Source organism: Grus americana, chromosome 6 (genome assembly GCF_028858705.1).
Source record: "Grus americana isolate bGruAme1 chromosome 6, bGruAme1.mat, whole genome shotgun sequence".
Taxonomy (NCBI): Eukaryota; Metazoa; Chordata; class Aves; order Gruiformes; family Gruidae; genus Grus; species Grus americana.
In genome coordinates, this window is record NC_072857.1 from 39,670,636 (window position 1) to 39,694,710 (window position 24,075).

The 24,075-nt window shown below is 44.3% G+C and overlaps 1 protein-coding gene across 10 annotated transcripts in view; it reads right to left on the minus strand.

Moving 5' to 3' along the window:
- FN1 (fibronectin 1) overlaps nucleotides 1-23,644 on the minus strand; it is a 54,920-nt gene extending 31,276 nt beyond the window's left edge. For all 10 annotated transcript variants that reach the window (XM_054829245.1, XM_054829243.1, XM_054829237.1 and 7 more), the window contains exons 1-18: nucleotides 23,392-23,644; nucleotides 22,890-23,018; nucleotides 21,278-21,415; nucleotides 19,334-19,465; nucleotides 19,072-19,209; nucleotides 16,417-16,575; nucleotides 14,780-14,980; nucleotides 14,115-14,294; nucleotides 12,346-12,522; nucleotides 11,289-11,441; nucleotides 9,276-9,404; nucleotides 7,499-7,642; nucleotides 5,324-5,445; nucleotides 3,950-4,127; nucleotides 3,653-3,829; nucleotides 1,910-2,038; nucleotides 1,703-1,792; nucleotides 958-1,152 (exon numbers count right to left, since the gene is read on the minus strand). In XM_054829245.1, the coding sequence (XP_054685220.1) occupies nucleotides 958-1,152; nucleotides 1,703-1,792; nucleotides 1,910-2,038; nucleotides 3,653-3,829; nucleotides 3,950-4,127; nucleotides 5,324-5,445; nucleotides 7,499-7,642; nucleotides 9,276-9,404; nucleotides 11,289-11,441; nucleotides 12,346-12,522; nucleotides 14,115-14,294; nucleotides 14,780-14,980; nucleotides 16,417-16,575; nucleotides 19,072-19,209; nucleotides 19,334-19,465; nucleotides 21,278-21,415; nucleotides 22,890-23,018; nucleotides 23,392-23,551 (2,731 nt within the window). In that variant the 5' untranslated portion in view covers nucleotides 23,552-23,644. The remainder of the gene's footprint in view (nucleotides 1-957; nucleotides 1,153-1,702; nucleotides 1,793-1,909; nucleotides 2,039-3,652; nucleotides 3,830-3,949; nucleotides 4,128-5,323; nucleotides 5,446-7,498; nucleotides 7,643-9,275; nucleotides 9,405-11,288; nucleotides 11,442-12,345; nucleotides 12,523-14,114; nucleotides 14,295-14,779; nucleotides 14,981-16,416; nucleotides 16,576-19,071; nucleotides 19,210-19,333; nucleotides 19,466-21,277; nucleotides 21,416-22,889; nucleotides 23,019-23,391) is intronic.
- Nucleotides 23,645-24,075: the final 431 nt, after the last annotated feature.

A 24,075-nucleotide genomic window follows, 5' to 3' on the forward strand; every position in this document is an offset into this window, starting at 1 on the left:
ATCCATCTTTTATAATTAAACAAGTACAGGGGCTGATTTGGCCTTACTGTAGTCAAAGACAAAATCCAGTTCCCTCTGTGTTGGTCCACAGTACTGCACCCCTGAATTCCAACATTCAAATTAAGTTTCTTCAGATTAGGACTGATACTGCCCTAAGGTTAACCAATGCACATTTTTGGAAGATACAGATGCCAAACCATAAAATCTTTGAGCTCAGTTCATTCCTGGTAAATTCCCATTTGCAAACACGTGCTTGCAACATGCAGGACCATCAAATTCCACTGCTACCACATCAAGATCCCAATTCTTTCACTATCCTTTCTTTTGGTTTGGCTATTCAGCCCAATTGGATACTTGAAGAACCCTGAAACCAGTAGTTTTTTTAAACTGCGGGTGGCTCAAGTTTAGATCGTATGGTGTTATTTTGGCACATTAGTCAATGCTGAGCAATCTCCCATCCCCACCGACTGCAATGGAAAATAATGGTTAGGACTGGAAGGGAAGAAGAGGAGACTTAGGAGAAGTCAGGTGAATGATTTGGATTTGTGTTGTGGTGTCTGAGTACAAAACCTTAAACATCTGCAGGCCAAGTACTGAGGCAAAATGATTTACCAGGCTCTTAAGAAGATCTCTTAGCAGAATCCCCTTAAGACAACTTAGGAAACTCTGATCTTTTCTGTAGACACAATGCAAGACCAACCTTTTGACCTGCCTGCAGTCTGATCCCTAGGAATTACAACCCTATTAATGCAGAGTGGTGGCTTGACTGTGTCAGTTCATAAGCGAGTATGACTCTGCTATACAACTTCAGTACCAGTGACATTTATAATTCAAAACCACAACCACGATGACAAAACCCAGAATTGAGCTAGAGCAATGTAAGCCTGCATTGTCATTTGGCTCTACGTACTAACAGAAAACTCACCGACTGGTAATACAGAACATGCTGACCATTACCTGTGCGCGGGACACCTGTGGTTTCCTGCTGGATGAAGATAGGAGTACTCTCCTGATTTTCTTCCACTGCATAGATGCTGATGTTGTACTGAACACCCGGCATCAAGTCACTGAGTGTTACAGAGGTAGCAGTGTCAGGCAGGTTGAGCTCTGTGCTGCTGCCTTCCACAGAGGGTGCGTAGATAATTCTGTAGCCTAAAGCAAGACAGAGATACATATAGTCCTTAGCCACAATCGGTAAGCCAGCACAAGGAATGCTAGAAATGAGAACTAAACTGATCTCCCCACAGAGGTTTCATAAAAATAGTCTTGAACCTTAGTGGGACCTGTGGCTTGCCTGTGCTCACATCCCATCTACAGATCACATACTCATAATGCCTTACAAAGCATAATCTGACCTGGATTAGAATATTTCTGAGTTCTGACAGGTGGATTTAGGGTCTATACAGTTCTCATGCTTGTTATGGGATGGTCTGGATGACAGATATAAAGAGAAGGTCATGGGGCTTACTTTTATTTAACACAAATCCAGAAGGAATTGTTTTGCATCCAGCCTCCTGAATTGCTTGGTTCAGACAGTGAAACCAAACAAATGCTAAACTGCCCATGTGCTTTCCAGCTGGTCTCTCTGACTGGGCAGAATTATGCACTAGCCCTCTGTCCCAGTTATACTTCATTTTCTTTTTTTACCTAGATTTCAGGTTCTACCAATAGTGCTGAACAGGCGCACTCCAATTAGACAAACCTGTGATCGGAGCCTGTGGTCTGCTCCAGCTAATGACAATTGATGTGTCATCTACACTTTCCACGGTGTGATCGGGCGGTGCATCAGGAGCTGTTTAAGGGAATAAACAGAGGAAGACAGCAAGCATGAGGATAAGAGGTAACAAAAATGTATTGAGCAAACAATAAAAACAGCTTTCAAAATGCAGCAACACCCACCCACACATACCTGTAGTCTGTGAAGTAGACAGGATCAGATTCTGCTCTCCTTCTTCAGAGATCTGATAGACATTAACAATATACTTGCGGCCAGGAAGCAAGTCAGGGATGTTGACGGAAGTGGCTGTGCTTGGAAGATCTAAGGAAGGCAGGAAAGAAAAAAATTGCCTTAGCAATTCTACCTTCTTGCTTTCTCTCCAAATGAAATAATTGAGACCTCTGTTCTAATCTGGGCTGAATCACAGTCTTCCTGCAATAACACAGCAATTGTTCTGCACTGTGTCTTTAGTCCACATCAGAAAAGTCGTGTGGAGAGCTGGGACAGGTGCAGACAACACCTAGGCAAGGCTTGATGTGTGTTATGGCAGGGCAACTTGAGCTGCAGCCCCCTGCTCACTGCTGGCATTTAGCCATCTCAGCTAACCGAGTACTCATTTCATACCCTGACTGTTGTATTTGCAAAACCAAAATATATGGAAAAGTTTTCACATGAATAGGTTATGTGGAAAGACTGACTCATAAGCAGAGAAGAATGATATTATGAGGGCTGATGGACTTCTCTCCCCTCCCTTCCCCCAGATGTCCACCTACACGCCAGATGTAGGAAATTCCCCATACTGGCCAGACTTAAGAATCTTAAGGGGAAACTGGGAATTGACTTTCAATTTGCCTGTAAACCTCTGTCTGTAGACAGATGAGCTCAGGAGCTGCTTCACAATGCAGCTCAGCTGTCTGGGCAGCCAGTGTGCAGGCAAGAAAGGTGGCGACAGTGCTGGCAGTCCCAATCTGCCACTCATGAGCCACTTCTGCTCATGAGTCCAAGCCTGTGAGTTGAGGTGAACAACAGTCCAGGGAGAATTATTAGGTCAGGGGATTACTGTTCTTTTTCTCATGTTGCTGCTCTATCACACTCGTGTCCTAATAGCTATTATAGCAGTATCTCACAAGGATTTTAGGTTATTACCATTGTTAAGACAGGAAGTTAGGAAAAAGAAGTTAAGATGAAATTACATGTGGTGACACAGGCTCTACAGTAGATGTGGGAAAAGTGGATTCAATTCCTAGGTCTGAGTCCAGTGCCTTTAATCAGCTTCCTGGCTTAGCTAAGTTGTCACATTATCAAAGATGAATAAGATCCAATCCAAACAAACCAACTGACAGAGCTGACTGGAACAGACATCCATGAGATGACAAGTAACCAAAAGAAGGCATTTGGGAAGGATTTCTCTCTGTCCATTCTGATGGAAGGACAAAGGTATAGCAAAGTAAATTAGCCAGGCAGCAGGTTCAAAAAATAGATTTGGTCCTTTTCTCACCTGCACTGCTGCTCACTTCAGAATGCTGTGGAAGCTAGTAAATTTACATGATTTCAAAAGGAAAAAGACACTGGACAAATTCATGGAGCTGAAAAGAATAAATATATCTACCCACGGTTCTTACAAATCCACCACCTCTGACCCAGGGATTTTTCCTCTGCAGGATCCTGGGACAGTATTCTGAGGGGGTATTGCTATATACTTGCCTTGTTCTCATGCTCTTCCTTGGACATGAACTTACAGCCATTGATGGAGAAAGGACAATGAACTAGGTGAGCTTTTAGTCTGAGCTAGTCCTGCCACTCTCATATCCTGACTGAATCATACTGAAAGATAGTGAGATCCTCACTATTTATACTAGCTATACTGATTGTCACAGAAAACAGTGATGCACTGTTAGCAATGCTTTGGTCTAGTAGACTCAAACACTGTCTCACCAAGATACTGTGGCTCATCACCCTCCTCACTCAGCTCATACTCAACACGGAATCCAGAAACGGTGTCAGAAGCAGAAACCCAGGACACAACAAAGCTGTTGGCTGTGATTTCAGTGACTGACTCAGAAGTAGCAACCATGGGAGGAAGAAGAGTTGTCTCTCCTGAAACAGTGTTGCCTACATGAGAGAAAAAAGGTTTAATTAAACATCACTACTTTTGTGTCAACTGGGATGCACAGAACAAAGACTTAAGTGAAGGACGTTAGGTTTTTCTGGATGCCCTGCTGTTCAACTTACTTGTCACTGCTGTGGTGCTGGTTGTGGTAAAATCAAAGCGGGTGACTTCTTTGTGGCCATACTGCTGAACACTGATGAGCTGTCCTTCATATATCACACCAGGCTTCAGGCCAGAGATGGTGTAGGAGTTCTGGTAGCCGGGGACGGTGGCTTCCTTCCACTGCCTTCCAGAGTTTTTCTGCAAGAACCGGGACACCCAAACAATGAGAGACTCTCTAGCCTGCAAGCAGGGGTATCGAGTGACCTGACCTGCTACATGGTTCCCAAGCACTGTGATATTCAAACAGAGGTGTGACTCAAATGCTAATGCAGAGAGTCAAGTCAAAGGAGATGAGAAAGGTATGCCAGGAAGCAGGGCTAATGACATTTTGGGTGATTTTTACGGGGCTAAATTGAAAAACAATTTAGCTTTCATCTTTTTCCTTTAAAAGGAGCATTATTTGTAGCATATACACTAAACTCATTCCTTTATCAAAAATGCATTAAGGCATGAAGGAATGGCAGGAAAATGCATATTTGAAGGCTGTTCACAGTAACACTCTAAGCCATCATCTGAAAACAATATACAGAAAAGTTCTTTCCTTCTACCCCGCGTTTGAACTCTATGGGAAGCTCTAAAATAATGCTCCATCCTCTGAAGTTTGTACTCCAGTGCTTTAAAGTCCATTTCATTCAGGCCTTGATCCAAGATACACTGAAGCCAGTAAAAAGATTTGAGTGGCTTTAATGGCTTTGGATCAGGGCCTTTATTGTTCTCTTAATAACAGGCAGCATCGAGGTACTAATGTTCTTAATCATTAAGTGGTCTTTTGTGAAGCTGTACTCAGGGGAACTGTAACACAACTCATCTACATTGGTAAAAATGAATCATTCCTCAAATATGAGTGAGCCAACAAGCAGTGGTTAACCAGCTTTGGTTTAGACTTTACAGAAGATGGGAGATGACTGTTTATTTAATCCTATGCTAGCTGTTTATATACTCATATCCTACTTATTTTTACCTCCTCATTAATAGGAGAAAATCTATCCTAGTTGTCTCTGGATATACACATAGTACTAAAACAATATTTCTTAGGATGAAGAAGTTTCCATAAGGATTTACATTACTTAAAGTGAGAAAGGATATAAACTTGTCTGCTTTGGTTAATAAGATACTTCATGAACACAGTGCCCAGTAAAGTCTGGGCAGGAAAACATCAAGTATTTATAAAGCGCTGGTTGTCTTTGATCCTCAGAGTAGCTGTTGACCTCGGCAGGATGAGAACACTGAATTAGCAACTAAAGTTTGCTGAAATCCTGTCAGCCACTTCTTTCAGACACCAGAAAAAGCCAAATAAAGTATTTTTGATGAATGATGATGAATGTGGCACTCACCGGTCTCCAGCGCAAGATGTACTTGGTGATGTGAGATCGTTCAGGAGCGTTCCACTGGATGGGGTGTGAGTTTGGCTGATTTGTACTCTCTGTGATGATCACTTGAACAGGCCCAGTTGACCCTGAAAAAAAGAATTGCCATTTTTAACATACTGGGGATTCTTTTCTTCTGCCTTCGTTGTGGAGTCATCACAAAGCAAGAAAGTTATGTGGCTCACATACTATTTCTAAAGATGGGAAATAAGTTATATTGTCTTTCTATCCTTAATGCTTCTTGCTACTTAGAAAACTGGTGAATTAGAATACATTCTGTGGGGGAATTAACATGTGCTGTTTTGGTTAATTTCCTGTGAGTTATCAATGAATTAGAAAACCAGAGAGGCCTACTATAGAAAAAGTCTGCAAGGCAAAGTCATATTGCTCAGTGAGAGGGAGCTTCTCAGCAACTACATTCATCAATTAGGCATATTTTCTCCACAAAACTCTCTAGTAGAGAAGGAAAGGTTTTATGATCCCATGGTTCTCCTTTCAGTCCCTCCCAGCCCTGCTGAGGAGGTTTCACTGAATGCTCAGCAGCACTATGTTCGTGTTAGTTCTCAGAAAATCCCAGCAAAGAGCAGCCTGGAATCTGCAGGAAAGTGTCTTGGTTTAGTCATTAAATACCTTCGCCCTCCTTCCACTCCCAGCATTTGTAATTAAAATTTATTTGGACAACCGTGTAACATATATACCTGCTCCATATTTAACGTGACTTCCAAGCAACCAAACTTGTGCCCACACGCAGAAAATTTCAAAGCTCACCTAACCCCAAACCTACATTCAGAAACATTAGATTTGGTTCATTTACACATTTTCAGTCACTCTTGTGTCTAAAGAAGCCCAAAGCCCTGGTCTCCAGTCTGGAGGCATGCATATTTCACATATTTCAGAGAGATGTTTGTTTAAGCAGTCTGACAGGAGTCAATGAAGCTTAGCAAGCCCCAGTAAGAAACTTAGGAAAAAAAAAAAAGTCCAAAGAAGGCCTGCTTCCTTTTCTTGCCCTCCTTACTTCACTGCCCCAAAGAAAGGCAGTCCCTAATTCTGTCTGCCAAGTCTCCTATTGCCTAGTCTCTGGCTCACCAGCTGTACAGCCATGGCTGGAAAGCAGTCAGTTCATTGATGACACTGCTGGGTATAGGTTATGTCCAACAGGGTGCTGTCGCAAAGACCTTCTATACGATGTGTGTGAAGAAAGTCACAGAGAAGAGGTACTCACCTTATTTATGTGAAGCATTTAGCTGGAACAGACTTCAGGGGCTAGTCTCCTACTACAGCAGAGTCACCTATATTAAAAGTCTCTTTCTAATGAGCCTCATACTCCCTTTCTTACTTTGCAGGGCACTTAGAGGATAAATACATTGCAGCTACTGAGTGGACAGACTCTTCTTAACCTATCTTGATATAAAAGCAGAGAATCAACTCAGCATTGAAACTGCCACATCCAATCCTCACGCAGTTCCTCCACATTTATGATCAGAGATGGGTTGGGGAACCAATGACATGAGCATAGTCTTCTCCTCCCAACAGGGAAGCCAAAACACAGCCTTAATATTTCATCTTATTCAGATTAAGAAAGCAGCAGTTGCAACTTTAAACAGGAAAATAGAGAGGTTCCCTTATCATGTTCTGTTCAGGGAACTGAAACAGGACAAGCCAACAAACAGACATTGCCTATCCCTATAAAGATTTCCTGGAACTGACTGGGCAAACAAAAGTTCAAATATTTAATTTCTTCAGGGCACTGATCAGGAAAAATGCTTCATTCTGTGTTGGATTTTGCTTCTGTAGTGAGTGGAAAAGGAAGACTACATACGTAAGAGTTTTAAGCAATAGAAACTGAAGGTTCCAGGTGTGATATCGCTAAATACCAAGAGGCAATGTAAACCCAAGTTGTTGCATTAACTGATAGTCATCCTCTAAACTAACCCTGGCCTCAGGAATAGCTGCTAACAGCCTGGCCCCCTCTTTATAATCATGACACCTGTTTGTATCTGCCAAGGGAGTGGGGAAAATGGTTCTGTCTAAAAAGGAAACCAAAAGGAATAATGTACAGAAACCTGAACAGGTAAGGAGTGGAAAGTTTGCTTTCCTCATGTCTTATTTAGCAGATGAGTTAGTTATCTGTTGGTTTCTTACCAGGATAGGTCTGCAGAGGCTGGCAATGCCATTCTCCAATACCACGACCATAGCAATAGCACTGGTATCTGACACCATGGACGTACTTCTCCCAAGAATCTCCGATTTGGTAAAAGGTACGGGTTTCTGAATCCTGGCACTGATCTAAAGGCACAAAAAGAGACAGTTAACCACTGTGTGTTACTGAAACTATAGTGAAAAATCTATCCCGAACACAGAAGAGTAAGTCACAACAGATTTTTAGACAAATAAATGTAACAATAATGTTTACTTACAAATATAGTTATGTTTACTTACAAATATAGTTACATAAAGAGAAAGTGGCATCAGAAATTGAATCTCAAATCAAGGTTCTTGGTATACCACGTGTTAAGTTAGATACTAGGGGGTTAATTCAGCTGTGATGCATTTCTTAAGATGCTGTTAAGTACAGGCCATCCACCTGGCAATCTTCCCAGTGAAGTCAATGGGCTGTTCCTTCAAGAAAGGATTTATTCTGAACTGTCTATTGTGGAGCCCAATTCTGCTCCAGTCAGCTAGGTTCATCTCTCATCCAAAGCTAAACTCAAGGAAATCAATGGCAAAATTCCTACTGGCTTCAGCAGAATTCAGTCATACTTTACAAGTCCAAAGTGACCCATTAATTTTCAGCACTTTTTTCAGATTTACCACTGTATAAACCAAAGGAGGACATATCAAATCCTGAAATCAGCTTAGCTAGGGTAAATACAACACAGTACCAGCGCTTCAGTGTACTTTCTAGTCTGAACTATGCCCGTGTTTTCAGCACAAGGGAAATTTTCAGTGAGAACTAGCATTGTGCTTGCTTGGATAAACAGGAGCCTTGTTTAGAGACAGCCAACAAAATTAAACCGATTGTACCTTTACAGATAGCTGAAATCACCCCCCTCCCCTTCTTTCAAAGTAGTAATTCGCAGGAGCTTTACAATCCAAGTTCCTCCAGTAAGCCTGTACAGATATTACTGTAAATAAAGCAGAACTTAACCACTAGTACTTTCTAATAGATTTTCTTGGCAATAGTTCGAAGTTCTCTTGGATTTAGTAATTGCAAACCAAACAGTCAGGTCTTATCTTCCAATCTAGGTTCACTAGGGAAGTGGGGGGAAGGCAGAAGAGATGAAATCTCCTCATTCCTACAGAGAACCACGATGGTTTTAGCTAACCTCCAGAGTGCTATTAACACGTGTTCTTATCCTGAGCTTTCTGTCTTTGCCAGAACAAAGGGCAGCCAAAAAAATCAATTTAGTCCAAGGTAAGTTAATATATGCTGGTGCTCCTTTCTCAGTTCAATGAGGAGACCTAAAGATTTTAGGATAGACATAGGAAAGAAAACTGATCCTAGCATCAGTGCCTAGCTGCACACTGTTTTATCAGCGTTCAGTCTGAGAGCCCTGCCTACTAGGCCAACAGCTCAGGTACCAGAATTCAGCCAAATCACCCCAGCCTGCGGCTAACATGCCCTGTTACCACACCCTGCTACATTTTAATAGATTGCTGCCACAATCAATTACTACTGCATCATCATTGACTTTTGTGGCATGTCTGATAACCCAAGCTTATCTCCTTAAAACTAGGAATCCCCTTTCACTTACCCTCCAGCAAATCCAGTGTTACTTCTGCTTTTGCAGTTGTGCAATACAAGGCAGAAAGCGGGCAAAGACTAGGTCCAAATACACACACCAGTTTCACCATACCATAAGCAGTTCCTATACCGCCACAGTCTGTGTTTGGCAAGCGGGAACAGCTGGTTACTTACCAACAGGATCGCACTTCCATCTCCCCCGGCCCTGGCCAAAGCACGTGCAGTTCAGCATGTGCCCCTCATCGTGACGCTTGTGGAAGGTTTGGTTCACATCATAGGTGATACCGTCCACAATGCACTGGTCTGTTTGAGAAAGAGCAGAGACACTTTTGTCAGCAATAGCTCTAAGCATTAAGACAAAATCCTTCTGTTTGGCACACTGTTCCCTCCTCTTGATCTGCTTACAGAGACTGACTCCATTCATGCAAAAGGGAGCCCTCCTGATATCTGTGATCATCACAGATTAGTGCTGTGTACACACCACTGCTCCCAAGTTTATTTATCAGCAGTGTACAATTAAGCAACACTTGCAGAAAAGAGGTCTGTAGGATTCAGGCTGAAGTACTACACGTTACTCAAACTACAGAATTGCCTGGTTGTTCCTTTTGACAGATTCCACGTGTGAAAGAAAATCTAAAACCAGCACACTAACTCTCTCACTACCTCCTCTGAGGAAGGTCTAGACTGAAATACCTCAGTGAGTACTGTCTGAAATCATTAGAACTACAAAAGGAGAAAAGGGCTGCTCCAAATTCATAAAGATACCACAAAGAGGTACAAACATCCTCATGATGTTATTCTGCTGGGTATCTCTGCTACACTTCGCAGTAATCTGAAGACAATACCGGATGTATTGCACGTTCAAGACACTAGTGGTGCCTACTAATCTACTATTCCTTTAAAACACAGTAACCAGACCCCACGCTTAAGTACCATGGTATCAGTCTATTAGGTTCAATGGTGATGTGTCAATCTGATCTGGCCCAGAATTCCTACCACCAGTCTAATCACAGCGAGGAGCAGAAAGACAAAACAAACATGAAAACCACCCCAGAAGCACATTGTTTTGTTCACTGGGACCCAAGAGACCCACGTTCAGTTCCGGAGTCAATCGCAGACCATCAGTCCTTGGGGAAGTGACTCAGTTAATTCCAGGCTTTCATTCCCCATCATACTTTCCCACACCACGGGCCTGGCGTCAGGATAAACCAAGCAGCACTCAGACCCTCCTATGGGCGCCAAGGACCTTCTCTGTCTGCTATGTTTAAACAGCTTTACTTAGATAACCTTTGCCTTTTGAAAAGGCAAAGTATCTCTACCCTCCTCGTCAAGAAAGACCACTTTAACTCCAAAATGAAACTGCAGAGAACTAGCTGTGTCCGTGGAAAAAGGAGTTTCACAGACCAGAACTTTTAGCAGTGCATTTCTCACTGTTCTGAAGGAAACGCATTAAAAAAACCCTCCCAGAGCCCTTGAGTGAGCCTTTCCCTATAAATTATATCCCATTTCAGCAGTGGTGTTAAGAGTCCTTTCTTGGCTGCTTGACAGCAAGCCCCCTGCCTTTTCCAGACATGAAGCCAATGGTGTGAGCTAGCTGTAGGATGATCAAATGTCTGTGCTTTTAAGTCTTCTTTTTTTGGTATTGCTTAAGCATTTCTCCACTTGGACCACTCATATAAGTAAGTAAATAAATACAAGTAATCTCAGTGCTGTCCTGCCAACTTTTCATATAGATTAGCCAGCAAAGGGCTAATCCAGCACAGAGGAATTGAAAATTTCACTGTAGAAAAATAAAACAGAATGGGTCTGCATTCAAATTTCAGACAAGTCTGGAGTTTTGTCTGTTCTTGAGGGGGGGGAAGTGCCTCTACTGAGCTCTCCATAAAGTCACAGTGGTGCTGATTCCTAAATGTAGACAAAAGGAGGTAGAGATTCCTGCTGATCAAGCTAATCAAGGTTTGCCTCTGCTTGCAAGCCTGTAAAGGCTGAAACAATACTTTTCTAGCAGGTAAACAGGACAGGAACTTCACTTAGCTCCTCTGATCCCCTTTCCACTCCAAAGAAAAGCTTGCTAATATGTAGTACTTGAGCCTGGGCTCGAACTCACAATGATGGAAAAGAAAACCAATTTCTCCCATCCCCCAAACACTTCGACTAAAGTGGTGATATCAACATGACAATCAGTACCTCTGAGCTGCGAATAGGCAATGCAAGTCCATTCTCCACGGCCATTTCCTACACAAGTACATCTCATCATATGGCCCATGTCGTGTTGTTTATCCCACTGGTCCCCAACACGGTACATGACACCATCATTGGTTGTGCAGATTTCTTCATGGGCTGGTTGAGGAGAAAGCAAGAGGATACTTTATGTGGCCAGAATTAACAAGATCTTGAGGGCTTAGACCATTTACAATGTCCCTTCATACTGTGTAGTGGTTTCTGCATCATAACAAGGAAGCTTTAGGCACCCACTCAATTTTGAATAGCATTTTTGCTGGGTGATGACATTCTCTAAGTGCAGATCCCTTGTAGGGGTTCATTCATTTTAATTTTCATTTGAAAGCTACTAGAAACAGCTTCTGTGCAATGTCCAAGGGGTGTTACGTGAAAGAATCAGTTCTTGTTACATACATGTCTTTATATGAACGTAGACATTTGAAGACCTGTGTGTTCCACAGATGAAACAGGAGGATGCAGATGCTACACTGCCACTAGTTACCACAGGTCTTTCATTAAGAACTGGTAGGCACATTCCCTCCCACATGTCCCCTCCATACATCATGGAGATGAGCATGGAACGTAGGAATGGACCACAATATTGATTTTGACATCATTGCCATTTTCAGGGTAACACATCAGGCAAGAGGAAGTGACGAGCCATGAGGGAGAAGCTTCAGTAGATGCACGATATAAACCTAACCTGCTACAAAACGCTACAGTCCAATGCTCTTTAATGGAGCTACACCAGTTTGCACCAGCTGAGAAGTATGCCTACCACTGGCTTGTAGCAAAGAAGTAATGAAAATTGCCTTCTCCTGGCATTGCCTAAGTCTCTGCTAGAGGTGATCAGTGGGAAAAAAAGGACAAAACAGAACTACAGAAATGCCTTAAAGGGTTTTGGGCTGGGATGCAGCTCATTGGAAGTCATCAATAAGTGACCAGCAACAGACAGGTCTTCACTTTCCAGCTCAAATAACCACTTATAGGTACTGCATAATTCCCTTATGGTTCTCAGCCTTACCAGCCATAGGGCAGAAACCAAATTTCTGGTCAGCGTCATAGTTCTCCGTGGTTCCACACCACTTCATGTTGTCTCTCCGTCCCTCAGAAGTACAGTCAGTGTAGTTGCGGTTGTTGTACAGGAAGGGGAAGTGGCACAGAGCACCATTGGAATTGCCACCACGTGTTTGGACCAAAACTGTACAAAAGTGAAAAGAAAACAGATGCAAATGAAGCTTGCACTCTCCCTTAGCACACATGGAAGAGCTTGGAAAACAAACCACCAGCACTATTTTTCCCACGTATACCCTGTATATTATCCATGGGCCTCTTTTCTTGGCTTTAATTAATTCAGATCAGGAAACATAAGCCTTGCATAAGGTCAATTCAATTCAAATGTTGCTTTGGAAGGAGTTGCAGAGCCCGCCATGGGAATTCCTGGGGAACAGGGAAAACCAAAGCTTGCTGTGTTTGAGAAGTAGCTTTGCAGACCCTTCGTGCCAAGGCCTAGGGAATCAAATAAGCTCACAGTTCTCAGCATACCTGAAAATCTGTATTATCTCACTGAGGCTATTACCCAACTGTGCCCTTTGGCTTAAAGTAAACCCTTAGCCCTCACGAAAGGGTTACATTTCAGTTGTGTGTAACATGACAAGTAAAAACCTCCCTGCAGGCTGGAAGCTTCATGTTTTGCAAGCAGCAGTGGAAATAGGGCTGTAATTTACCTGAACTACTCACCTCTTGAGCAACTCTGCTTTACAAATAATGGAGAACAAGGAGGCATTCGTTGAGGTTTTTCTATATTCATATTTCTCATTCCCCACAGTATATCACTAGAAGCCTCACTAAAACAAGAATGTGTGTGTGGACAGGGACAGTGGGGGCTTTTTGGGGTTTGGGGTTTTTTTTTAAAGCGAGAATATTGTACATGCTACAGAGAAAGGCTTAACTTTTATCACAGAAAAACAACTGAAGTAGAACAGAGCAAAAAAAGATAAATCTATGCAGTGTAAGAAGCAGTATTTTCATGCGGGAATGTGAAAAATTTTCTCCAACGTCAGATCCCAGAGAAGCTGCCTGGATGTCTGACGGGCTTTCCAGGAAGCGCAACCACACAGGTAGATCTGTGCTGCGAAGGAAATACTGACCATCCACAGACAAGAAAGAATGTTGCCGCATTAGTCATGCACCAGCTCTTGATCAGTGATCACAAATCACATTAAGATTACTGCTATATATGGCAACCTGGCTAGATAGTCAGGATGGAGGGAATGACAGAGGACTGCACAAACTGTACTCCATGAATATCCTCTTCTTTGCAGCCTAATATGGGCATTGCTCTAGCAATTCAGCCAAGCAAAGCCAAAGTTTAAGTATCCTTTGGGCCAAAGCTCTATCGTGATGAGGTACTCCTGTTCTATGGTCAGCTCAGAGGAGAGAGAACAGGACTCAAATGCTACACCTGTATCATAGAATCGTTTAGGTTGGAAAAGACCTTTAAGATCATCAAGTCCAACCATTAACCTAGCAATGCCAAGTCCACCACTAGCCCACGCTCCTAAGCGCCATGTCTACGCATCATCCTCAGCAGTCTCCAAAGATGCCAAGGGCACTTTTTGCCCCAACTCCAGGCAGCCCTCCTTTCACAGGACTGCCTTGCTGCTGAGGAATGGCTAGAGTCCCTTCAGACTACCAGAATTGTTCAGGCAACCTGTCTCTATATTCTCTGGTCCTTCCTCCATCTGTGCACGAGGGTCACGTGCATATGCAGATCCTTTGAGAAGAACTTACCGTTCTGCTCGGTACAGAAGGAATATCTCCTGTCCTGCTCAAAGTTGGAAGTGGTGCTGCACCAGAGGTGCCCATCTGTGCGGCCTTCGGTGGTGCAGGAATAGAAAGTTCTCCCGTCGTAGGTGAAAGGCAGAACACAGGCTTCTCCATCAGAATTGCCACCATATGTTTGGGTCACGGCTGTAACACAAACAAATCACAGCATTAGACTCTGGCTTAAAGCAATCCCCAAATCTTAGGGCTTTACAACAGCAATAGCACCTCTGGACCAAGTCACTGGCTGCTGCAAACCCACACTGACTGCCATGGAGCTGGGCCAATACACACCAACAGATGACTTAGCCCCACAGCTGTGTCATTCTTTTACATTCTTTTCCAAACATATATTATTGCAGCTCAGTTTAAATAAAGTTACTAATGCTGCTCCCCAGGGGCTGTTTTCCCTCAGCCAGTTATATATAACACACTGGGAAATGTTTCTGCCCTACAGAACCAGGCATCAAATAACCAAAACAACCATTTTTTCACCCCTTGCACCTTTCTCCAGTATGTCTTCTTCAGAAGACATTTCTGATACACACACAAAAGGATTCTACTTTGAAATTAAACCAGGGCATTCCCAAAGATCTCGCTGGACTGAACAGGCACTAAACACAATCTCATACCTATTTCCTGGCAGCTGACTCCATTGCCCAGGCAGGTACAAAGCATTTGCTGGCTGCCCTGTGTCTTCAGCCACTGCATACCCACAGAGTACACAACTCCGTTATCGGTGATGCACTGGCCATACGGCTGAGGCTGGGGCTGTTGAGGCTGGGGCTGGTACAATGCAGTCTGCACATTTGTGAAGCTAGGAGAGCCAGATCCTGCAGCAGAACATGGGAGAAGTGAGACGTTACATGCAAAGCTAAAGAACAGAATGCTTCAATTAAATGCTGGGATAATAAAACCCTAGGCACTCCATTCAGATTGAAGGCACAACTCTCTTAGCTTCCCTAGACATGTTTTAATTATTCCACTAAGCAAACCTCAAAATTAAAAGAACAACTCCCACTTCTGCTAATGATAGCCTCTGGTTTCTACCACTGTAGAGTGGCTTTAGAAAGGATTAAGAGCATCAACTACTTTTCACAGGAACTGTTTAAATACCATTTTTTGGGAAAAAATTAATTAGTTGAAGGAAATCTAGAATAGAAAAATCAAGATAAGTGACAAGACAATAAAAAATTGCCAAGGAAGTAGGGAGATAAGGCAAAAAGGATTCATTCTGAATTTTTCATTGAAAAATAAAAATAAAATACAAACATATTCATTTACTCTGGAATTTTTAAACTTCAAAGTTCATAGTTTAAAATTCAAAGGTTTTGGCCCATTATCATTTGGAATAATACCGAGAGACAGAGAGGCTTGTTGTCTACTTAGTGGAAATTTTTGCTAATGATTCCCCCAGGAATCTCCACAAATTCAGCTCTGCTGAGATAGTGGAAATAATAATGGAAACAAAACACTGGCATCCTTGAAGCTTTGTGCAGTTTGAAGCTTAGACCTTCTGAGAGTTTGAAGTTAACCTGCTGGTATCAAACAGTTAAAGGTCATTTACCAAGAAAGATTTAGTGTAGGTATTGCAGGAAAACAGACAAGTTTTACATTGCACTCACCAGAAGGAAACCTAGATCCTTAAAATGGCAAAAAAGAATTTAGAAGCTGAAGATTTTAACAAACCTTGGGCAAAAAAAATATACGCTACCTATAAACTAGGCAATATTTCATACCGGAATTACAAACTACCTAATGTATATGTATTAAATAGCATTGTATACATTCCTTGACATTTCTGGTTTTTAAAGCTCAAGCATTAGTGGGTGTATTTATCTTGTCAAAGAGACCAGATGGTCTCAGTGGAGTTTAAATTAGGGACACTTCAACAAAGTTACCCTGAGGCGAATATATAAAGTTCAAATACTAACTTGAAGTGCCATGCTTCCAAGACAAAGTTAGTAGATAGTTACTGTGGATGCATAGCCCTAGATGTGATTTACTGCACCGTGACTGTGCAGGCAATCACACCTGCATGTGCAAGCCCCATTTGTGCACGGAAACAAGGTATAAATTAATCTTATCTACACATGCACAAACAAGGAGCATCTCCTGAACTCTGACCCTCTTTGTTGCTGATCTTTCCCTGACTAGACTCATAAATAGCTAAATTAGGATGGCACATTTCAATTCCCAGTCCTAGCCATTTGCAATGTGCCATTCTTTGTCCCTTCCTCTACTTTACACACTGTGATGCCCCACTTACCAGTGGAAGTCGTATGCAGGGACGTGTGTCTTTCGCATTTCCATTCACCTCTGCCGTTACCAGTACAGATGCACTGAAGCAAGTTTCCACGGTTATCCTTCTTGCTCCAGGTGTCTCCAATTCTGTAGGAAGTCTTGGTGTCGTGGTCATTGCACCTATCTGTATAAGGAATATGACTTTTAGCTATTTATGCATTGGATGGCTTCACTGTGCAATTTATAGTACCGAACCACCAACACTATCAAGTTCAAAGCCTTTATTTAGAGCCCACCTCATTTTTTGCAGCCCACTATTACAAGTCCTATCTGCACTAAAGCCTGCCTGAAACTGCACAGGCTGAGAGTATCTGAAAACCCTGATGCTTTAGTCTAAAGGAAAATTCTCCTTTATTTCCGGAACTGTGATTTCACTTTGTAGCCATTGTCAAAGTTAGCATCATACCATTCCCAGCACGAACATGCTAAGATATGTTCAAAATCAATGTGAAAAAGCACATTCTGGATTGAAAACATTCCTGCTAGTTACTTTTAAAGCTATTTTGAAGCCCATTCTGTCTAGCATACACCTTTAAAGCTCAAACTTGTTTTAATGTCCTTTTCTTTTTTTTGTTTTATAGCGGAAGTCTTTGTAGCTAGGTCATTTCATACTATACATAAGGCACAGTTCAAGTTTGGGGTTCTACTTCACCTGGAAGAAACTAAAACCTGTTTGAGGGCAATATGTTAAATCCCATTTCTTTTAAAAGAAGTGTGTGTGAAGCTCCAGTAAAGTTAATATAAGCTGCTCATGTCATACCAGGAGTATTAGACTTTCTAAATCTCCCTGTTGTCTTTAATAACCCACAGCCCCTGATGAATTGAGTAAATGGGTTCAAAGGACAACATAACAAACTACTTTTGTCTGGATGCCAGATCCACATAGATTAACTAGTTCTTCTTCCATTACAACATTTTACCTTCTTATTCAAGGGCAACTTGATACAGTGGCTCAAATATAATCATGGATCAATGAACATGGATTTATGAAGAACTGTGGAAGGACATATGCACCATGCCACATTGCCACTGAAAGAGCATACAGGATAGAATACGAATATGGAAAACACATTACTAATTCACTGTAGTTAAAATGACCAAAACCTGAGTATTTGCAGAAGAGTGGTAAACTGGTGAAGTATTAATAATGTAATTTGGCAAATGTGAAGAAAAATCCCTGTCTTACGCACACTCAGACTCTCAAATTAGAAAATGAAAAGCTGAAACATCTCCCAAAAAATCAGCCATGATTCTGGAAAATGCTGGCCATAAAAGATACGTAACAGCAGTACACACTGAAGTGTAATGCCACTTTGTGGGCTACAGCTATCGTTTTACATATATAAATTTGAATTTCTCCATTTGATTACATTTCAAAAACAAAATGAAAAACAAACAGGTAATTTTATTGCAATTTCCCTTATGACACAACAATGCAGACCTGAGTTATGGGAGAAAAGATACTGCCAAGTCATTTTTATTAGTAATAATAACTCCTCCAAAATTCACAAACCACACGTTCTGTTTTATTCATTCCTATTTGACAGTTAATGATTTTTCCCCATGTGTTTTTAACAGACTTAATATTGTCAAGGCTGTTTTAATTTTTATAGCTTATTTCTTGACCAAGTCTCTCCAGATCTTCAGTTTTAATCTCAACTCTGCTTAGACCTTTACAGGTCTGTTGTTTATATCAGTAGAAAGCCATTATCTCTGTGCCCCCAGACAACTGAATATGAGGCAATTTAATAGCTACAGAAGAGTTTCTCAAACCTTGCATAACAAGGGTGTAAGGTACAAAGTTAAATTTTCTTGAGGTAACTGGTATAAACCATGATAGCTCCACAACGGAGCTTGCTCCTAACAAAACTGGAACAGAAGGTAAATAAACAAGCGAGATTTTTGGATTTTAAAAGCCCTGTTTGCTTTGCAAATACAAATGAAATGGAATATTTAGGGTAATGCCCTTCAATGATGTAAAAACTAAACCTGCGCTGGTGAGGCATGTTTACACTGCAGACAAAATGGCGGGAAAATCTAACAAGCAAGATGGGAGAGCAAACAAACCCTGTTTTAGCGAACATATGTATTAAACAGTAATAAAGAGAAAAAATAAGATGACATTTTAATATGGCAAATCCTGCTTTTGGAGCAGGTAACTATTTCTCCTTAAAAGCACCTAATTCTCCCTCAGGAGGCTACTTTAAAAAACAGAAACGGAGATGTTCAGCCAAACTCGCCGCCATTTTGTAGACCAAGCAATTCTCCCGACTTCCTGGGGGATGCGTGACTGAGTCAGCTGGCCTGCAGATTTCTTAAACCTTTCTCTCTAAAGCAGGTTAAAACCCCAAATAATCCAGCCATTCTGTCACCAGCACAGATCACCAGCTCTCCTGCGTGTTCCCAGATCGCAAACGGCAACTGGGACACGCAAATGCTTCCCTCTCACCTCAGAGGGGTCTGTCTCCCACCCCTTCTCAGGCGATGGCCTGAGAAGAACTACTGTCACTTGCAACAGGGCAGAAAAAGGAATACCTTTTCTTTTTGACACAGGACAGACTTGAAAAATAAGTAAGATAAATAAAACGGAGCAGCCGGCGGGTGCCAGGTCAGCACTTACTTCTGGAAGTACAGGTGATGCGGCCGCTGCCCTCGCCCAGGCAGGTGCAGTCCACCATCATCCAGCCCTGGTAGGGCTTCTCCCAGGTCTCACCGACCACATAGGACGTCCCAGCAGTGTTGTCATAGCATCGCTCAGCTGTGAGAAGGAAGGGAAAAAGAGTCTGCCCAGGGCTATCCCACACAGGGACGCCTCAGGGAAGATGAGGAGGAAGAGGCCGTACACCCTGACTGAGCTGAGGGAGGAGGGAGCTGCCACCTACCCACGGGCTTGCAGGTCCACTCGCCCTTCCCGTTGCCCAGGCACACACACTCCAGCATGTAGCCGCCAGTCTCATGGGGCCGGCGCCAGGTATCGCCGATCTTGTAGGACTGGCCACCCTCATGGCAGCGATCTGCAGCGGGAGAGAGGGGAGCTGAGGTGAGGGACCACACCAGGGAGAGCATCGCAGAGACAAGGTAAGGGCCAGGGGCGAAGGAGATCAGCTGGGGCGGAGGTGGGGGGCAGTGAGGAGGAGCACCATCTCATCCTCCAGCCTGCAAAATGGCGCCTGCCATTTTCTGCTGACACCCGCCATTTTCTGAACCTCCCAGACCCAGTCCTTTCTCCTCAGCTAACCCCCTCCAGGTTTCAAACCACAGCTGGTGAAAGGGGAATGCCAGGGCCTGAAGATATGGTGTTTCTCCCTCAGGTCCTGCTAACAGCCTGAGGGCTGGTGAGAGAGGGTTTGTCTCCATCTTGTTCTGAGGTGGTGCCACTTGGGCCTCTCTGTGGCTGTCCCTGTAGAGCATGAGGGACATGGTGGCCAGGCCAGCATGTGGAGAATAAGGAGGTGCTTGGTGTGACACCCCGGTGGGACATCAGTCCTCTTGGGTTTGGAAACCCTGCCCTGGAAAGGCAGATTCCCAGCCTGCCAGTGCTCCACAAGCCTGAGGCAGTCCAGACCCACCACCTGGCCCAGGCTCAGGGAGGGAAACATGGTGAAGGGCAGTTTGCAAACACAGAGTCTTCATCAAGGAAAAAAAAAAAAAAAAGGAGAAACACACATTTGGTCATTTATAAGGAGCCACTAAATGTTTAGTTGGCTCTTTCATGAAAGCAGGGAATCTAAGACTTATGAAGATTGATTCAAAGCCAGTTGCAGTCACTGAGACTCTCCAGTGAGCTCTAAACCAGGCTGATGATGAGGAAATGAGACTGCTCTTATGTTTGCAATTTCCTTACCAACTCTTTCTTTTCTTACAACGCTTATCATCCCTGCCTAATAAAATGCCATTAAATTCAGAAGGGCTTCAGCTCTACTTGTTAGATTCAATACATTATTTTTTTTCCATGCTGTAACGATGGCTGGCTTCTGAGTCCTCTGTGGCAATGCTACTAGCATCAGCATGTGGGTCTTAAAGAAGAAACTGGATACTTTTAAGAATAAGTCTTTTCTCAAAAGGTGCCTCAGGGACTTTGAAATCACAGTCTAAAAGTCCTGACACACAATGATCTTCATCTGTGCTCACAGAAAGTCTAATTATGAACTGAAGGGAAATTGTGAACAATTCAGTGACTCAATAAGGAAAGGATTTCCAGACAGAGACGTGAAAGGGAGAGCTTGGGAGAAAGGACCAAAGGAAGAGAGGGAGGAACAAGAGGAAAGTGTGGGTCAGGCTGGTGAGAAAAAGAGTTGCAGAAAGACATTGAGCTGGTGTCTGGATACCAAATCACACCTCCCTCAGCGACAAGTGTCGGCATGACATTTTTGGAGGACAGGGGGACTGGCTCTCAGGTTGTATTTATTTATTATTTATTCAGAGTAGTCCCATTAAGGCTGATCGTGTTACTCTGACTCACTAGCTGCAGAGCAGACCCTCACTTTTTTCCAGTCAAAAAACTACTTTCGTAAATGCGCCTGTGAAGATGTAACGAACTCTTGTATATAGTAAACGTACTAACCTGTATGGCTGGACACTAACAGTAATTCTTGGCCTACGTCTTTGCACACAACACTTTACCTCTTAAATAAAAGGGGAATTTGTTTGTGCAAATGTATGTACATGGGGCAAGGACTTTCAATTCCAAGATTTTAATGGGCTTTGGATTAACACCCCCCCCCCCCCAACTGTAGCTAACAGGCATTGGGAATATTGTGTAAGTTGCTCTGGAAAATATGACATGAAGGAACAATAGCTGTAGTAATAGGCTCTTAGTTACATACTGGCAATGGTGCAGCTGATTCTCCCACGTCCAGCTCCAATGCAAGTACAGTCCCAGATCATGGAATCCTTGGGGCGCTCGTATGTCTCCCCTACTCGGTAAGTGGATCCAGTGTATTTGTCAAAGCAAGTCTCTTCAGCTGTGAGGGGAGAAAAATCAACTTCATGTAACCATGCCAGTAACATGTACAGTCGACAGAAACACACATTCCTCGCCTCCTCACACAAATGCTTTTTTTCTGGGGAAAAATGCATATCAATCTCCTCTTCCTTCCTAGAATGGAACGGCAGAGAGGAAGTTGGGTGAAATTTGCCCCCCTCAAGGTCCCCATGATGCTGAATAACCTCAGTTTCCTTCCCCCAGTGAGCCAGAAGTTGGGCATGGCACGTAGGCAGGCATGCCCTGAAAGGATCAACCCCAGCTGTCTGAAGTGCACCAGGACAGAAGACAGGAGGGATCAAACATCCCCTAGGAGATGTGTGCTTTCTCATGCTAATTCTCCTTATTCTGACCTGGCAAAATACTGAGTATATGAATCCCAAATCCTACAGCAGTCTCACTGAAGTCAACGGCACTACTTGTGAATCGTTCACACTTGCACATGAGTAAGTGATTACAGAATGGTTAGGTCAGTGCTACCACCAGACTTGAGATCAGCAACAGAACAACCTTCTTCATCTCACTACTGGACAGATCAAGTTAACTGTGCCATAAGGGAAACGTGCTATTGGACTTCGAAACTGTAAAACTTGGGAATCCCCGCAGGGGAAGGAAAGCTAGATTAAACCCCCTTTTATGGAGGAGTAAGGGGACGGAGTACTCCTTAAAATACTCTAGCTGTGAGGCAGGCAGCACACAAGCCTTGCAGAACAGATTGCTGGGACGCTCCCATCTGTCTTACATGAACACTATCAGCCAGGAACGAGTTTTTCTCTCTTATATCTCCACATAAAGGAGTTATGGCAAACCAGCGGCTTCAGACCAATAAATACAGATAGATCGCATCTGATTATCTAAACTGCACTGTGTCCCAGAGAGATGCATCTTCCAGCAGACCTTGCATTTAAAGTTCCTTCTGTTACCTAAACTTTTTCTGCAGAAGACTAAACAATCTCATTTTACACTCAATTATAGAAAGCTCACAGCAAGCTGGGGGGAGGGAGGCTGTGGAAAGTTGTAAGTTGAAATATTTTTAAACAAGCTGACGACACTGCACAGCTATGAAAAGTTGGGGTGAAGCAATCAAACAGCACAGAGCCAGAGCTGCAAAGTGACTCCAGATTTGAACTTCCCCGTGCGAGTCCAGGAGTCAGTTCAGTTCATTATAAAGAAGAGGTTGGCTCCAAAGTTAATGTTTAGATCCAATCCTCCAGAGACATGAGTGATGTTTGGCTCAGGATTCTGGTGGCAGGCCCATCCCTAATGAAAAGCATTTTTTAAAATCCCAAGCCAGATCTTCGATGTAATTGAGTGTAGATCCGTTACTGACCCTAAGTACCAAACTTCAGCTGAAAACTCAGTCTGCCAGTTATAACTCGGTATAAGGCTCAGCCTACTCAGCATCAAAAGCTATTCTGGGGTCCCAATGCAGACAAAAAAGACCACCAACTTACGTTCAGGTTTGCTTTCGCAGTTAAACCCTCTGCTTCCACCATAGCAGGTACAGACCAGTGTGTTTCCCAGGTAAATGCGCTCCCACTGCTGGTTTATGTGATAGTATTTTCCATTGTCAAAACAGGTCTCTGGGGAGGGGGAGAGGAGGAGGGAAGCAGAGGGGGAAGAGGAAGAAAAGTTTGGAGTTACCGACGGCAGCAGCAGAGAGGGAAGGGGCACGGCACAGACAAACCGCGCCCGCAGCGGGCATCGGCTGCTGCCCCGCAGCCTCGCACGTGTGCGGCGGGTCCCGCCGGGCCCGAGGGGCAGCAAAGGGCCGAGCTGCGGAGCCCGAGGGACAGAAAAAGCCACCCGGGGATCACCCAGCGGTGCCGGGGCTCCGGTTCCCGCCGCGATCCGGGGGGCTCGGGGCAACCTCGCGTCCCGTCCGCGCTGCGGAGGGGCCGGGCCGAGCCCCCGCCATGCCCTGCCCGCGGGACCCCATCCCGGCGCGGTACTCACGCTTGCCCTGCGCAGGGGTGCCCTGAGGTACCGAGGTGGTCTGCGCCTGCCGCCGGCTTTTGCCACCGCCTCCGCGGCGCTGTCCGCCGCCACCCCCCGCCGCTGCAGCCCCCAGGCAGAGGGCGAGAAGCGCCAGCCGCCACACGGTGCGGCCCGGCATCACGGCACGGCACGGCACGGCACGGCACGGCACGGCACGGCACGGCACGGCACGGCACGGCACTGATAGCGGCGCCGCTCGCAGGCAGCCCGACGGACGGGACAGCGGCGCCGCCCGAGCGCTATATAGCGCGGGCGGCGCGGGGAAGGGGCGGCCGCCGCCGCCCCGGCGCCCATTGGTCTCGGCGCCGTCGGGGGCCGGGCGGGGGCCGCCACCGCCCCGCCGAGTGTAACCGGCCCGGCCCGGCCGCCACAAAGGACGGAGCCGGGCGGGGTGGGGGCTGCCGGCGGTGGGCAGCGCGGGAAGCCCAGCCGGAGTGAGAGGCCCGTCCCCGCAAGGAGAGCGGGCTGGAAGGCGGTCGTGCCATTTTGTGGAACATTTGGCTTAACAAAATGGCTTTTTGGGGGGAAAGGCAAACTTTTCTCTTTCCTTTGAGCAACGCTGCCTGTAAGCTGATACCGCTCCAGTCAGGAGAAATAATGTTCTGCACAGGGGAGAAGGTGAGGCAGAACATACGTGTACAG